Source organism: Lissotriton helveticus, chromosome 8 (assembly GCF_964261635.1).
Source record: "Lissotriton helveticus chromosome 8, aLisHel1.1, whole genome shotgun sequence".
NCBI lineage: Eukaryota > Metazoa > Chordata > Amphibia > Caudata > Salamandridae > Lissotriton > Lissotriton helveticus.
In genome coordinates, this window is record NC_136069.1 from 1,573,696,501 (window position 1) to 1,573,713,203 (window position 16,703).

A 16,703-nucleotide genomic window follows, 5' to 3' on the forward strand; every position below is an offset into this window, starting at 1 on the left:
GATTTGTTGTGAGTTTCATCATGCTTTACTGCTTTTCAAGTGACATTTGCCTGCATAGCGGCCTGCCCCCGGGTTGTTGGCGTGACGCAGTGTAACTTTTATTTTTGTGTATAATAAATGTCTTACGCAAAAAAAAAAAAAAAAGAAGGCATGCCTGGCTTAGGTCTTCAGGTTTCTCTCTTGATGTTCAGAATACACTTCTGGATCGTCCCTTTGATGGGTCAAGGCTTTTCAGGAAAAGGCTGATTCTGCATTGCAAAGATTCAAGGACAGTAGGGCTACGGCTTAATCTTTAGGACTCCAAACTCAGTCTAGAGGTTTTGGTTTTAAAAGATATCGTGGCTTTGGCAGGATGTCTTCCTCTTGAGGCCGTCAACAACCTCAATTACAGCAGCAGAACCTCCAGTACAAGTCTTATAGAGGGAAGAACAGAGGTAGATTACGGGATGCAGCCGTCAACTCTCCTCCTCCTCCTTTTCTGCCCTTGCCACTGATGTCTCTGGAAAGCAGCCCTAGATCCCCCATCCTCGAGCATGCTGGTCCTGTAGGGGGTCGGGTGTCCCATTTTCCACCAGATTGGAAATCTATTACATCAGACCTTTGGATTTCGAATCTTGTGGCAAATGGGTATGCCCTTCCGGGAGTCCCCCTCCCCCCCCCCTCCTTGCCAAGGCGGGTGTTAAGAGGACCATTTGTTTCTTCTTCAGCAGGAGGTTCTTCTGTTATTGCAAAAAGGTGCGATAGAGGTGGTTCAGGAGCAGGAAAGGGGTCAGGGATGCTATTGCCGGTATTTTCTGATACCCTAGAAGGATGGCAGGTTTAGGCCTATTCTGGATCTCATGGTCATGAATTTCTACCTCAAGCAGGAGAAATTTAAGATGATGACCCTAGCTCAGGTTCTTCTGGTGTTGCAGCAGGAAGACTAGATGGTGTCGATTGATTTGCAGGATGCGTATTTTCACATTCCCATCCTTAAGTCTCATTGGAAGTATCTCCGTTTCACGATAGGGTCACAACACTACCAGTTTGCGGTCTTCCCGTTTGGACTTGCTTCCGCACCCCGAGTCTTCACAAAGGTGATGGCGGTGGTGGCAGCTCGTATCAGAAAGCCGGGAATTCCTGTTTTCCCTTACCTAGATGACTGGCTGCTCAAAACAAAGTCGCCGTGTAGTATGGTTTAGGGCCTCCTTTTGCGTACATTTTATGTTAGCAGGGTTTATTAGAAATGTAAGCGCCATTTTACCTTTTTGCTGCTTTTTACACACGACACTGTCTAGCTGTTTTTGCAAGTTAACTTTCACGAAGGTCTATACATGAGAAAAGGTTTGTTTTTCGACATCTCTAGACATACATCGTGCCCCCAGTCTGTACAGTGATTGCTGAGCCTTCAAAGTTATCATAACATGTGAGCCTGTTTATCAGCATGTCCGTGCAACACATTCTAGACACAACATTTTGGCAGCTGCGAACCAAGCAAGAGTCTGGCGCCTTTATCATAGCACACTTGCTATAATTTCACACACTTGGAATATTCCAGGGATGCAGAGAGACTTGCTGATCCAGATGTAATTCATACTTACTGAACGGAAAGGTAATGGGGTCGCCCAAAACAAGCTCAAGAGACCTTCTATAGCTTATAATACATAGTTCCTATATAGGGAGGGTGTTTAAACTAGGAGCTATATCACCTGTTTGCACTATCATTGTAATGATTCCTCCTTTTGTATTTTATGGAATTGTAACCATGCTGACCATATTATTTTTAATCATATGTCTGCTTATGTTGGCTAAAATACTGCGCATGAGATCACGTCGTTAAAATAAATATATTAACCTTGCCGTGTCTCCATTCTACTCCTGTTGTCCACTGGTATGAGAGTATAACAAAAGAGTGTTCTCACTTCCCATCGTTCCTGAGATGGTCCTAAGTCGCATGTTCTAGGTTGTCTAATCATTGGTTACTTTGCTATAGGACGAAGAGCTAATGTGACACTGATTGCTAGCTGGTTGGGGTTTTCTAGGAACCGAGGTGAGTTTCTGGAACACCACAATTGACTAATGTCATAGGTCTCTGTGCACAGTTCTGTGTATGAGCAGAAATCCTTGCAACAGCCAAAGATGGTGCTTCATCATCTGCAGGTAACAGCACAGCTGTTATGTTTTGGGCTTCTTGAAAAATGTGCCCAAGTCTCACCCAGTGCCCTCACAACGCAACCTGTTCATAGGGGGACTGGATACTACAGTGTGTCGAGCCTTTGGGGTGCAAAGACAAAATGGAGATAGGGTACTGGTTGGAACAAACTCCGGTAGGGAGACCAGCTAGTGACCCCGGGGATGGGAGTAGACCTGTCCCAGAAGACCGTTTTGGTGCTGAGGCACTGTACCCTTGTCCAGAGAAGTGGTAGGCATGGTGTTGCATGCCCAAGGGCAAAGGTGGGCCTAGTTAGGCTGAATCCATGTAGACCATGAGTGACCTAGAGGTATCTAACCTAGAGCCCGGAGGGTTCTTAGGATCGTCTGGGATCCCTATCATGGGTGGAGATTTAATGGATGGGAGGAGTAGGTGGTCTGAGCGGATAACTGGTGAGTAAGGGGGGGTCTGGTCAGAACCCCTTATAACTAGTTACCGCTGACTACGGGAAGTGTACCCATGTAGAGTTGCTACTTCTTCCCTGTAGGAATCAGCTGGGTGCGGCGTGTGTTAGAAGGTGGTTCTGACACTATGGCCAGCCCAGATTTTTCGCTTTATGAGACCCTAAGTGTTGAGCTTTTACTGTGGGGGAGCCTCATAAGTTGGGACTCACCCACAGTGAACACATAATGAAAGAGACTGCATGGGGATTTTACTGGTGTCCCCCTGGCTTGAGAAGGCCGCTGCACAGCAGCTGGAGTAAAGGACACCGGGCTGGTTACATGCAGATACATGTGTACATGCATGGGCACACGTGTACGGGCTGCGCAGGGGAGATTCCTGGAGTGCGCAGTCCAGGAGCAGCTACAAAGTGAATGGTGTGGCGGGACTTCTGCAGAATTGGGTGGTGACATGGAATAGGCTTTATACAGTGGGAAGAAACATGCAAGGGAAAGCCAGTGTGCTTTAGAGTGTGTATTCCATTATTCTCCTATGGGGATAGGGAGCACATGGGCTAGTTTTACGTTCCTAAGGCCTACAAATTCCAAACACGCACTAAAGTCCACTGTAACAGGTGTGAGAAGAGGTATTCTGCAGAGTCCAAAGTCAGATTTGTACTGCTTTTGGGTCATCCAGAAATGTCATATTTCTCTGAGTCAGCCATAACCAGGGCCTGGCTGGGGCCTGCCCTCAGCAGGCTTGATTGATAACCTTTCTTCTACGAGCTAAAGCCTCCTCTCCAAGGAAGAGAAGATGGGTGGAGCTACAGGCTTGTCCATCAGCAGCTATAACTGGGTGCCAGGTACTAGGCTGCACCAGGGAGAAGGCAGCTCGGGGGGGGGGGGCTTTGTTGCCAGACAGTCCTGCTAGGGTGTCTGGCTGTATATGCGTAATCCTGTGATTTCATCTGTGATGCCTTGAGAGGCTGTAATTGCAACGCATTCTAATGTCCAACAAATGTGCTGAGTACTGTACATGTATTCTTGCTGATGCGCTTAGGTGAAGAACTCAGACTGTTAGCCCTTAAGATGTAGAGGTGTATACTTCAGAGTCAGTAGGAAATGCTCAGTCAGGGTTGTGTGTCACCAGGGCAGGTGTACCTATTTTAAATGCTTGTTGAGGTAATGGGTTGGGTCGCCACTGGGATGATGCCAGTGCGCAGGGCCCTTGCTCCAGGTTATGTTCAACTAACTGCATTTGGGGGCAAGATTGATATACATTCATGGGAATGGTGGTACTAGACCCCACCCCTCTGCGGGAGGGGTGGAGATGTTATGCAATATCACAAAGTAAGTCCCAACAGCTTATGTATATTTGTAAATTGGTGCATAGTATGAAGTAGTGTGTGTTTAATAAATGTACTCTTACTTTTAGAAGGCAAAGTACAGACTTCACAATCAATTATTGAGACTTTTAAAAACAAGCATTGAAAATGCAATAGGTCTAGTGGTATTGTATAACAAAGTGAATGGCTTTAACTTAATGAAAGGCGAGACCTATTGCATTTATAATGCTTGTTTTCATTTACTCCGTTTTTTACAAAGTAGATCAACTTCCCACTGTTTACTAGCACTTTCAGATTTTTCACAACTGCCACCATTAGCATCACAAAGCTTCTCCTCCAACCTTCCTTCGTCCCACTAGTCTTTGCAAGCAGTGTCATCAGGTGACATCACTTTACCGTACGTCACATGTCATGCGATGCGAGGAAATTAACTCCAGCTGTCATTGAGGACAGGGTAAGAGAACGGTTACTCTTACATGGGAGAGAGTAAAGGCAGCGTGATGAAGCTTCTGATAAGAAGCTTAGTTGCCATGACAATGGAAAGCTAGGCAGGAGATGGCGTCGGACTGTCCGTACGTACGCACGCATGTTCTTAGGTTTTAGATGAATGGCGAGAGCAGCCATCTTTGTCCATCCTTACGCGTGCATGTAAAGCTTTCAGAGAATTGATCGCAAAAGGTACTCGCATGGCGAGTGCAGCGCATGCGCTGCTATCGCCGGGCGAGACCTACTTAATATTTCCCCTCAGCCCCGTCTCTCGATGTCCCCCCCGCACTTTGCCCTAGCAACCTAACATTGGAGAACCCACACTAATTGATGGACGCAGCTGGACCAGTTGTAATCTGGAACGCAAGCCACTTCAGTCTGAGCCAAGTCAGTGCAATTCTCTGGATCAGACCAGCGTGCCCCGGAGATGTGACAGCGTTGAACATTGTATCTGGTAGTTGAGCTATTTTTAAAGATGTAATCTGCATAGCTAACTTTACCAAATGATTTTTAACTATTTGTTGTCTGCCTGCTCCTCTGCTCAGTAGACATTTCCTTCTGTGAGTAAATGCAGAGCATATGTACATGTATCACTAACGTATGTTAGCATTAAAATTAAGTCATGTTCTGTGTCTAGAATTGGCTGAAGATCCTCTTTTTGAATACTTGAATGTTTTCCTTTAGATATGGATACCACATCTCAAAGACTTCCTATTTCATATGCCATGACCCAGCCACGATCAAAAGGATATTTGAACGACTTCGAAACTTCGGCTCCCCTAAACAGTATCCTGAATTTTGTGGCTCATATCGGGTTTTGCACATAAGGGATATCACAACTGGTTATGATACTAGCCGACATGATACGAAGTGTGTAAGTTGTGTTTTAATGTACAAACTAATACTTAATTAGCCTTTTCTTATATGACGCTCGCTTAGCAAAGTAAGAAACGTAAAACACATACAATGAAAAGCATGCTTGCATTTTGTGTTTAGCATTTTATCTCGAACGTCTCACCTGCCTTATCGGGCCCAATCTCTTCAAGTAATAGCATTGGCAACGCCAGTGGTTCTGAAATTTTTTGTCATATGTGTTCTTTGTTGCAAATGTAATATTTAGTATGACCTATGTGGATGCACAAACAGTAAACCATATTTACAAGGTCTACCATTCACCCAGACAGCACCCAGACACATTCCACTAGACAACATATGATTACACGCATGAGTACATGCAGATACAGATGTCTTTTGGTGCTATACTGGACAATATCTCGTTGTCCTCATAGTTTATAGAAGGATAAATAGATGGCTGAATAGCTGTGGGGGCCTCTATGGATGGAGTCCTGGATCTGATAGCACCTGTCTGGACAAGTTGCTTTAGGCTGGCAAGGTAGGATGTGTGACTCATTTTAGGATTGTGTCAGTGAAGCCCATGAGAGTTTTCAGGGTGGATCAGTGCTTGATGGTCAAAGGTGAAGGTCAAGTAGGATCAGGGGGCAAGGGTTGTGTTTGCCGTGAAAGACGAGGGTAGTGTTCACTTGGAGGGTTTTATTTCACTACTGCAGAGTGTCTTTTTTTTATCCGTGATTGATAGTCTTGAAGTAGCTTATTGTTGCTGATGTGCGTCTGTAGCTGGGAGTGCTTGCCTTCCACATGTTATTTCCAATATATGGGAAGTGGGTTATAGCACAGAAGTTGGCAAGGTTGGCTGGATCTAGAGTAGGCTTTTTCAGCAGGGGGAAGGATGTCTCTGGTCTTGAGGCTGACTTGGGTGTCCTGGGTTACTGAGGCGTGGAAAGTGTGGACAAGGGGTGTGAAGACCTCTTGTTGCATGAACTTGATGATGGAAGATGGAAACACGTTTTAGCTTTTGACCAGCAAACATAAATCCGATTAAATATTCAGAAAAATATTTTGTCACATATTTTAAATTCTTCTACTAAATATCTTAATGAAAACTTTTTTTTTCTTTTAATAGTTTAGTAAGGCATTTATAGCTAACCAAATTGCCTCAACCTCAATGATCGTTGGAGGAAACAAGCAAGACAAAAAACAGAGCAAGGACAGTAAGGCTAGGCTAACAAAAACGTCTGTTTTTAGTGCTAAGCAGTGTTGCAGGCCGTTTCCAGCTGTACCGTATTGAAACCTAGGAGAGGTACAAGCTGATAACCTTTAGGGTATTCTTCTACTGAACTTGGTCATCAGGATGTGTAGCAGAAAAAAGGGTCTACGAAGGGCAGTGTTTGGCTAGTGACAGTAAGTATGATTTTTTTCCCTTAGACTGAAGCTTAGATTGTGCACACAATTGGTTGAAATCTGCTCACTTTTCCTCTGGAAGACAGTGTACACTTTTCAAAGCTGTTTGGTCAAACCCACAGCTCTATTGTATGTAGATTTATGAGTGATGAGTGTGGTGCGCTGGAAGTCCAACAAGGGTGACATTTACATAATGCACCTACTGCCAACAAGAAAGTGAGTACTTTTTTTTTTAAGTAGTGGAGTTTAAGAAACACGCCTTGTACCTCTGCTCCCATCTAGGAATTTCTATTCAGGGCTGAGCCCTACACTACCCAAGTTTTTTCACTTCTACACAAACTCGTTTGAGTCCAGAAGATTCAACTGAGCAGCAGAGCATTTTATATAGTGCCATTTGGCAGGATCAACGTGTGCTTGCTGAATTAAACGTATATCAAAGATGTAAAGTGACAGACCCTTGCACAAAAGACACACATTCTGTGTTACTTGGCTGATCTCTTGGTATGATAAGGATATGAATGATATGGATAATTAGCTGAATATCCTTAAAAATAAATCTAGGGCTAAATAGCAATGTCACAAATAAAAAGGCATGTGAATGAGCAATGTAACAATTCAGACTTTTTCAATCTTTTTACCGAAATAGCTTGAAACATCTATAGAGAAGAATTTGTAAGTTTGAAAAAACTTGCTTGAACCCTTTATAATGGAAGAGGTGCTGAAACAACAGACTTTCCAATTCTTTTTTTAGGGTGACCTGGAAGAGGTTATCCAGATAATTGTTGGGATGACATTTCAGACCATGAAAGATTGCTTCAATGTCTTTATCTTCCCGAAGGATATGATTTTATGAAGTAGGTTTACCGCACATCAAAGGTGATGCTGGTTTCATGAGATGTCCACTTTCTGGGTGAGATCATTTGATATGCAAGAGTAGCGTGCCTTAATATGTAATGAGGGCTAATTATAACGTATAAACACTTCTTGTCTCCATGTGAAGCCGTTTTAAAGCCATCAGGATTTGAAGAGATAGGTTTAAACTTTATCATCATCTGAGATGAAGGATTACATGCCATGAAAGAGCATGAGCAGATGCCCTACCTCTATAGCCAATTAATTGACATGCGTTTGTAGGTTCAGATTCTTATGCTCAAAGAAGCCTGGTGATTTTGCACATTCCTCAATGACTGGATGACAGTTTGGCTTACCTCAGAACTGCTGTTTAAGCCCTCATCCTCTTGCATCTAAAACTGTCAGCAATTTGGCATGTAGGTGAAATCCCAAGAGTTTGATTTATGAGTGATTTGCCAGTGTCCACCATGTATAACATTATATTGTGCCCACAATCCCAAGTGTTGTAGTATGGGGGATTCTTAACTATCCCAGGGTGGTGGTCATAGCTTGCATCTTTCCACTTTTGGGGTGGGGATAGATTAAACTCCTCTTGTAAGGGTATGAAAGATTTTAGTTCCCCATTCATTATCTCCTTATCCGATAAAGACTTACTTACTACCTTCCATTTATCCCAATAAATAGGTTGCTCTACCGTGCAGATTCTCATAATATTCTGTATGGGTGTAATTTTGTGAAATGTAGCATTGTTTCTTAATATCTTATGCACATTCAGCTAGACTTTAACCATGGTTCGAATCATAAGTTTCTTGGATAGCAATGTAGGTGTTCTAGATGCATTTAACATATGAAAACCTATGCCATCTCCAGTGAGATCTTTTCTGTTCTAACGCCAAAGGCATCAGTAGTTCTTCGCTATATGTACATAAACTACAAAGCCATAATTGTATAGTAGCGCTCAATACTGTGTAGATTCATAACCCCATATTTTCTAAATACTATCAGTTGGTAAATCTTCAATCTGTGCCTCATAATCCCCCATATAAGAGCCCTGATGTCTTGCTCTATGGATCTCCGTTTTGTATATGTAATCATCAGTGGAAGGATACCTAGAACATCACTGAAATCAAACACACAAAATGTGACGAGAAGAAAATCTTGCAAACTTGTTTGGTGCAGGTGCACAGCCGTGTTTCTTCTGATGCATCAATGTAAATTTAAAGATGTATTTATATTTTTTCAGGTGCTCCACGGGTGGCGTCTTCCATCCTAGACGTCTTGTTTGAAACTATGAAAATGTGCTTCTAATGAACTATTAGCTGCATCCCCATAGGCACTCTTTCTCTGGTTCCTCCAAAAAAAACTGAGGACTCCCACACAGTTGAATACAGTTGTTCAAACTTTTCTTTATTCTTTATCCAATTGTTTCATACTTGGTTAATGAAATTTATTCATCATTCCATTTCCATTTTCCATAATTATCCTACTATGACATTGTTGCTTATTCCACTCCTATGCATTTCGGGCTGAAAAGCTCTTCCTCAGGGAGCATCACTATTAATTCAAAGAATAACAACATAAACATTCATCCATCATCTGTGAAAAAATCATCAATGCAGTAACACACTTTGGCAAACTTTATTAGTCATGGCAAAACATGTCGTGATTATACTCTCTCATGGTGAAAAAACTGTTAAAAAGTGCCCGTGCGATGTGTATAGTGCCCGTGTTAACCGACAAGCGATGGGAACTGTGCAAACATCACTATAGCCAAACTTACATGTCCTTAAATCGTTTGTGCTCGCAAGTCTGAAAATACAAAGAAAGCAACATCCTCGTCACATCTTAACAAACTGCCATATTGAGCACTGTCATTCTCAAACCCACCACATGCGGGTGGACTTACTTTCAATAAAAATCTTTTGGTCGCATAAATGCCTTCTTCCGACCTTTGTGGAACGCTCCCGGCGCTTCCATGTTCAAAAAGTGAAGTGCGCGCGATTGGACGCCACGCGTATGGTCACGTGTACCCAACCCCGTAATGGATCCGGACAACAGACTCTACCATGACTACTACAAGAAAACAGCCACCGTCCCTATTCTCTAATGTTTACAATGCTCGAAGAATAAAACCTATTAACCCTTACGCCTTACAAAAGTGTGCACATCCCGAAGTGTATGAAAAAACGAAGTATGTGAGATGTAAAAAACACAAAGCGTGTAAAATCAATTAGTGCAAATTAATGCGTGTACTGGTAATGTGATGCAAATAACCAATGTATCAGCAGCTCAAAGTAACAAAATGATTATTATTCATGCGATGAATGCAATAAAGTACAGCAAACACCAAACTGGTTTCCAAGATTGCAGGCAACTTGAATAGCAGCAAACAGCTATGAAATGTAATCAAAGATAACACGCAAGTTCTATCCCGTCATTGAGACCATTTGGTTTACTGGAACTCAATTTCTGTATCCAAACATTTTCACGTTGCAATAAATATTTATTGTGGTCTCTCCCGTCTTTCTTTTCTATGGATTCCAAGACCAAAAATTTTAACTGCGATATATTGTGATGCTCTTCCAGAAAGTGGGAAGCTACTGTGGACTTCATATTGCGTGTTCAAATGTTGGACTTCTGTTCGGTAATACGTTATTTTTCTTTCTGTCTTGCCCACATACACTTTCCCACACAGGCATTTCAATAGATAAATAACATTGGATGTGTCACAGGTAGCAGAAACTCTGAGTTTAATGTTGTGCCCCTTCATGGGATGCGTTATGGTGTGACCTTTTATTATGTTGTTACAATTGCCGCAATTTTAACATGGTATTGTACCTTTAGGTGCTGTCATTGTTATTGCCTTTTGTTTGAGAGGAAAATCTTGCTATAAGTGTAACCACAGCAGTCAGTCTGGGTAGCATTCCAACCCATCATTTGTTTGCTCACAATGCCAATCACCATGCCACCTCAGTTTGGATCCAGCCGTATTCAAGTCAGTCTTGACACTGCTCCAGTACGGGTTGCTACGATTTTTATGATTTGTGTCATCCCCCCTTAGGGATACGTTCAGGTGAAACCATTTCATATATTCTGAGGGATAATTCTGACAGAGGTGACTCACTTTTAGAATAATCCCCAGGCGTCAGACTGGTTCCAGAAGATTTTGACAGTAGTGCTGTTGCTTAACATCTAGTTGCAGCATGCAGTGCCACCTTAACTTTGTTTCATAATAGGCAGAACCAATATAGGAGCCATCCTTGCACATTTAACATATGTTCCTTTCTTTCCATACCCCCAGCAGCGCATGCTTTTAATTTTCTTTGTCGTTTGCTGAACTTTTTTTGCCAATATTAAACCAATGTTCAGGATAATTATGTTCCCTGCTGAAGACTATAGGACAATGGGATTTAAACCATGCAGTTACAAACAGATGTATGTGACAGACCCCCAACCAGTTATTCCTTTTGTGTTTGGGCTCGAGGCACAACTCCCAAGTTGTGTGATTAGTGCACTCTCATGAATGCAAAGCCAAACCAGTAATATGAAGTGAAGCTGTACTATGCCGAATACCGGAGGAACATTCACAAGTACTATTCGAAGTCAAGAGCGTGGACCCACTCCTGAGGTCATTACAGCTACACAAGTCCTCATCCCGGTCAAGTCCAAATCAAAGTCGGAAAGGAAACACAGAATAGCCAAGTGGGGCTCGTCCCCATCTTCCACTGTATCTTCAGAGAATTTACAAGGGTGTCAGTGTCACTGTGTCTCGCTTCCAGGTTCTGCAATTGATCCAGATTCACCCCAAATACACCACCGACATCGCAACAGATTGAGGGCTTCAGGGAAGCCAGGTTCTGCATCTTTGGTACTGTTCAGGTCCCTCTGGTGCACCTTTGGCCTCAAAGATGCGCAGAGATCTGAAGTTTACACCTACCTTTTCAAAGTCTGTGGCAAGAAAGTACAGACTAGCTCCAACAGATCCTACCATTTTGTTAAGACAGCCAACTCAGGAGAGTCTGATTATTCAAGTGTTTGCAGCTAAGGGTAAGAAGGAGTCTAGTCTTGCAGTTCGCCTGACAAGGTGAACCAATAGATTAGATTCCATAGGAAACAAGATTTTTGCATTGACCATTCTTCCTTGAAATCTTCTAATGATTTTTTTGACATTCAATTATGCATTGTGGTACCAAGCCGTGTGATGGTAATAGGGAATTTGACTGAGGAGTACAGGCAGTATTTCTGGGCTTTCGTATGCAATTTTAAGAACCTGTTGATTGATGGTGTTGCTGCCTCAAATAAAATCATGCAAACACATCTGGTCACTGTGCAAACCTCGGTGCGATGGATGGGCCCCAGTGATGCACATGACCATTTTTCTTTAAATGTGCAGGCCCAGGTAATGGATCAGTCCTTTGATAATTAAAAAGCTTTTGAGGAAAAGGCTGATGCCTCTTTACACAAATTCAAGGAAACTTGGGTGACAGGGTAGGCATTAGGCCTGGCTTCTCCTAGCTTTACATTTAATCAATAGTGTCACTTCAAAGGCTCTAGCTAACTTTGTCTTCATTACGGTAGCCGGAACAGCAGATTGGTTAAGAAGGTAGATTCTTAAAGCAGCAGCACCACCTGTCTTTTTCTCTCTGATTTTTTTTTTAAACTGAGGGATGCTTATTTGCATGTACATGTAACAGAGGCTTGTAGGAAATATCTTAGGTAAGTTGAAGTCTATCTGCAAGCAGAATATTTCTAGGTGGACCTTGTTGACTGTTAAACATTTTTATGACTGGTGTGTACATTTGTTCAGATTGTTTTCAAATGCATTCCACTAGAGGGGTTGATGCAAAATCCGCGTTGCTTAGAGGTGAGCTTATGATGCTGCTATGCTGTCCTTGCTGCATCCTTTTGTCAAACAATATTTATGGAACCTGGAGAGCAACGAATTGTTGTACGGTGTCACACTCCGTATTGATTGGCCGCCTAGTAGCAGTGGGGATAGCAGGAACTGTGTTGGACTGGTTAAAGAACTTTCTCAGCCACAGGAGGCAGGTCACGGTGTTGGGGGAACACTGTTCTGAAGAAAAAATCATACAAACAGGGGTGCCTCAGGGCTCCAGTTTGAGCCCGGTACTATTCAACCTATACATGACCCCCCTGATTGAGCTGATTACATCTTTTCACATCAGCACCATGTCGTATGCTGATGACACTCAGCTCATCCTTGTACTAGACGGGGAAAATGGAAAGGCAGAGGAAAATCTAAGAGACTGCCTCGCCGCAACCTTTGCCTGGATGCGTAAAAACCATCTAAAATGTAACACCGGGAAGACCGAAATTATACCGTTCGGGCCCCAAAACCCTTTCTCCCCAGATTATGGTGGCCACTGGACGCAGAGATCCCCCCTAATACTATCGACACGACCCGTAACCTAGGGATTAGGTTTGATGAAGCACTATCTTTTAAACAGCAAGCAGGGGCTGTGGCAGGGTCCTGTTTTAATATCATCAGGGGACTTAGAAAGGTTTTTGACTTTCTCCCATTGGCAGCCAGGAAGACGGTGGCAGTAGCACTCATAACATCTCGTCTGGACTACTGCAACAGTCTATATGCAGGATTAAATCGATCAGTCCTGCATAGGTTGCAGTTAGTCCAGAATGCTGCCGCCCGTCTGGTCCTAAACTGGCCGAGGAGGTCTTCTGCCTCGGCTGTGCTTAGGGCCCTGCACTGGCTGCCTGTCCACAAACGCATACTGTTTAAGATTTTGGTGATTACCTTCAGTGCATACCACCAGCAAGGACCCAAGTATTTTCTCCCCTGGTTTAGACGTTATGTACCAACACGCACCCTTAGATCGGCCAACATGAATTTGTTGCTGATCCCCAAATTCAGGCTGTCCACAAAGGGAGGAAAATCTCTTGTAACACTGGGCGCTAGAGCCTGGAATAAACTTCCACCCAACTTGCACCTCATCTCCGCTGAGAACAAGTTCCGAAAGGCTCTGAAAACTTGGATTTTCAACCTTTCAGACACAGTATGCATGACTCTGGTCTAGATATAGGGAGATTAGTGTTGATGAGACTGATGTGTGAGTTAATTTTTCCGGCCACTCCACCTAGGCTACGGGCTACAGCGCCAAGATGCTCCCTGGAGTGATAGCTGCGCTCTATAAATATATATTTACATTACATTACATTACAGTATTGACTCTTTAACGGATTTACGTGCTAGAATGATTCCCCATCATTAATCTGGCAGTACCCACTGTTGCATTTTAAAAATAGTATTAAAAAAGCATCTGCATTATTAAAAGGTTTATGAAACCCTCACTTAAGTAGATCAGACACCCTTTTAATAACATCCATTCTTCCGCCAATGAGGTGACAGCTCCACAAATGCCACTATACTTTTGAGTGTTGCTGCACTTTATGTTAAAGGGAGTCCACTCAGAGTTCTGCTTAGAGTTATTCCATATCTGAGGTTTTCTACATCTATTTTTCCCTGGATTAAGATTCCTTTTTTTCTGGAGCTAGTTGCCCTTTCCCATGGATTTTAGTCTTGCGGAACAGTTTTGTGGTTTTGACGTGGCTGAATCACCAAAGTGGATTCTATTCTAGCTATGTGGCTCTTGTGGGAAGAAGAGCTTGTACTTGAATGAGCCTTACTAGGACTGCATCTATTCTCACTAGCCTACAATTTAACCAAAAGACTACAAGGTATGCACAAATGTTCATCCAAAATACTGACAGACTAGGAAGGTTAACTTCTGAGTTGGCTTAAAAAGAAGAGGACCTGTGATCCAATTCCTCTGATGATAAAGTCTACACAAACTATCAATCGACCAGGGTTCGAGCCTCGCGGTTGCGTCTACATCCTGTGATTCTGGGCAGATCAATTAATCTCCCCGTGCCTGAATGTGTAATGTAAATACAGTGTACATGTAAAGTGCTCCAATACCTTCAGGTCGAGTTTGCGCTATATAAATATGCAACCAAAAAAAAAAAAAAGGATGTAAGATGCCTAAAATGTCTTTTTCAGTAGAGGAGTTGGCTTCATATCATCTTTAAAAATCGGCCTCTAGAAATCTAACAAGATGCTAGATCAAAGTGTTCTTTGAGACACGGGTGAGAGCTACAGGGCCAATGGAATACTCATGAATCGGTTTTTGACGTGTTTCACTATGACAGCTGCTGGCATCACTGTCCCCATTGCACCTCCTTCCTGTAAGTTGCCAGAGCCAATACCCTCATCAACACCTAGTACCATTAATTCATTGCTGTAGATAAATCCACGGTCTACTCCAGATTTGTCTACGACAGTCTGAAAACTGTCCTCGTGCAACTGTTTCTTCAGCTACGGCAATGGTGTCAGTCTTGCCTCCTGCTAACAGTCTTCAGTAAAGTTTCTCCACACCATCCAATGAAACTCCTGAATTTGGAAGGAGAATCACAGAATAATGTACCTTTAGACCCGCCATTAATCTATCACAGCGACAAGTCAGTTATCAGGAAAAGAAAACTAGGATGAAGTTAATTTTGACTACTAGTAGGTGGAAAACTCTACTTATAGCTAGTCTTTCGCCACACTTACAATCTGTTCTCAATTCAGATTATCTATTATCAGTCTGTTTACTGGTGTCTGGTTGTTGAATGTCAGCCAACATTCTAAAGATTTAATCCCAGTAAAACTGAATTCTTTTAACTTTTTGGAAAATCCACATACATTATTTCATCTGGTTGGCTGCTTTGGGTGCCTCCATCTTGCTTCATAATCACGTGTCTGGAACCTCTGGACTTGCACTGAATCATATTTAGGTCTGCATTCTCATGTGTCAATGGGGATTAGGATTTGTTTTTATTTGAATATTCACGACAAATTCTGTAGATCCCTATGGTCATTTGAACTCATCCAAAATGAAGCTACATGTCTTCTATGTGTGCTCAGTAAGTATGATTCCGTTTTCCTTAAAAAGCTGCATTGGGCAGCGGTGTGTCTCCTACAGGAGACACATTTATTGGCTAAAGACTGGCATCGCATGAGATCCAAAGCGTTTCCAACTCAGCTCTACTCCTCCACCACGGAGAAAAAAGCAGGAGTGGCCCTACTGTTTGCTAAACACTTCAAAGGCAGGGTGGGGGACAAAGTGGCGGAGATTAAGGGCAGGCTGCTAGCTCACACGATACACATTGGGAGCTTATCACTTACCATAGGGACCATCTATGCGCCTAACGCAAAACAGGAGGCGTTTCTTACGGGGGCACTCTCGGAGGTTCTCGGCACTAGCTCACGACACATATTGATTGGCGGGGACATCAACTTGGTCATGGATAATGTCAAGGACAGGTCAGGTCGTAGATTTGGCGATTCAGGGGCACTGTCCACTGCAGGGAAGCGGTGGCTCACTGACCGGGGGTTTCTGGACACCTGGAGGGAGGCTCACCATACAGCCCCAGGGTATACCTTCTACTCTCATGTGCACCACACGTATGCTAGAATTGATAATTTCCTTAGCTCCACTGACTTGGCCCCCATGACACTGGATGTAGAAGTTGTCCCGGCCGCCCTATCGGACCATGATGCAGTGGTGCTGCGCATGCGGGTACCACGACAGCGGGCGCACAAGGGCAGTTGGCGCCTCCGCGAAACCTTACTCTCCCGCAAGGGAGTCACCGAGCAGATTAGCCAAAGAATCAAGGACTACCTTACCCAGAACGACACGGGGGAGGTGGCTCAAACAGCGGTCTGGGGGGGCGCTCAAATCGGTTATTAGGGGGGAGTTGATTGCAATCTCGGCAGCAGACAACAGGGAACGGAAGGACCGCCGCCAGGAGCTATCGGCACAGGTGCTGGAGTTAGAACAAGTGCATAGTCGCACGGGGGCCCCTAGAATCTGGCGCAAGCTAAAAGCGGCCAGGGCACAGTTGGCGAGCCTGGATCTTGACCGGGCGGAATACGCCGCACTGCGCCTTAAACATATGTACTACGTAGGGGGAGACAGGACGGGTCGTTTACTAGCCAATAGCTCAAGGCGAAAACGGTCCGGGCCAAAATCCCACTCATACGCGAGGATGGGGGCCGGGTGCTTCGGGACGACGACCTTATAGCCAAAGCATTTCAGACATTCTATGCTACACTGTATGCGGCTGACCCCATCGCGGCTGCGGATGCGGGAACAGCATACCTGGAGGGAG

At 43.7% G+C, this 16,703-nt stretch overlaps 1 protein-coding gene across 2 annotated transcripts in view; it reads left to right on the top strand.

Annotated features, from left to right (window-relative positions):
- PGM2L1 (phosphoglucomutase 2 like 1) overlaps positions 1-16,703 on the top strand; it is a 579,912-nt gene that overhangs the window by 531,396 nt on the left and 31,813 nt on the right. For both annotated transcript variants that reach the window (XM_078658581.1, XM_078658582.1), the window contains one exon: positions 5,088-5,277. In XM_078658581.1, the coding sequence (XP_078514707.1) occupies positions 5,088-5,277 (190 nt within the window). The remainder of the gene's footprint in view (positions 1-5,087; positions 5,278-16,703) is intronic.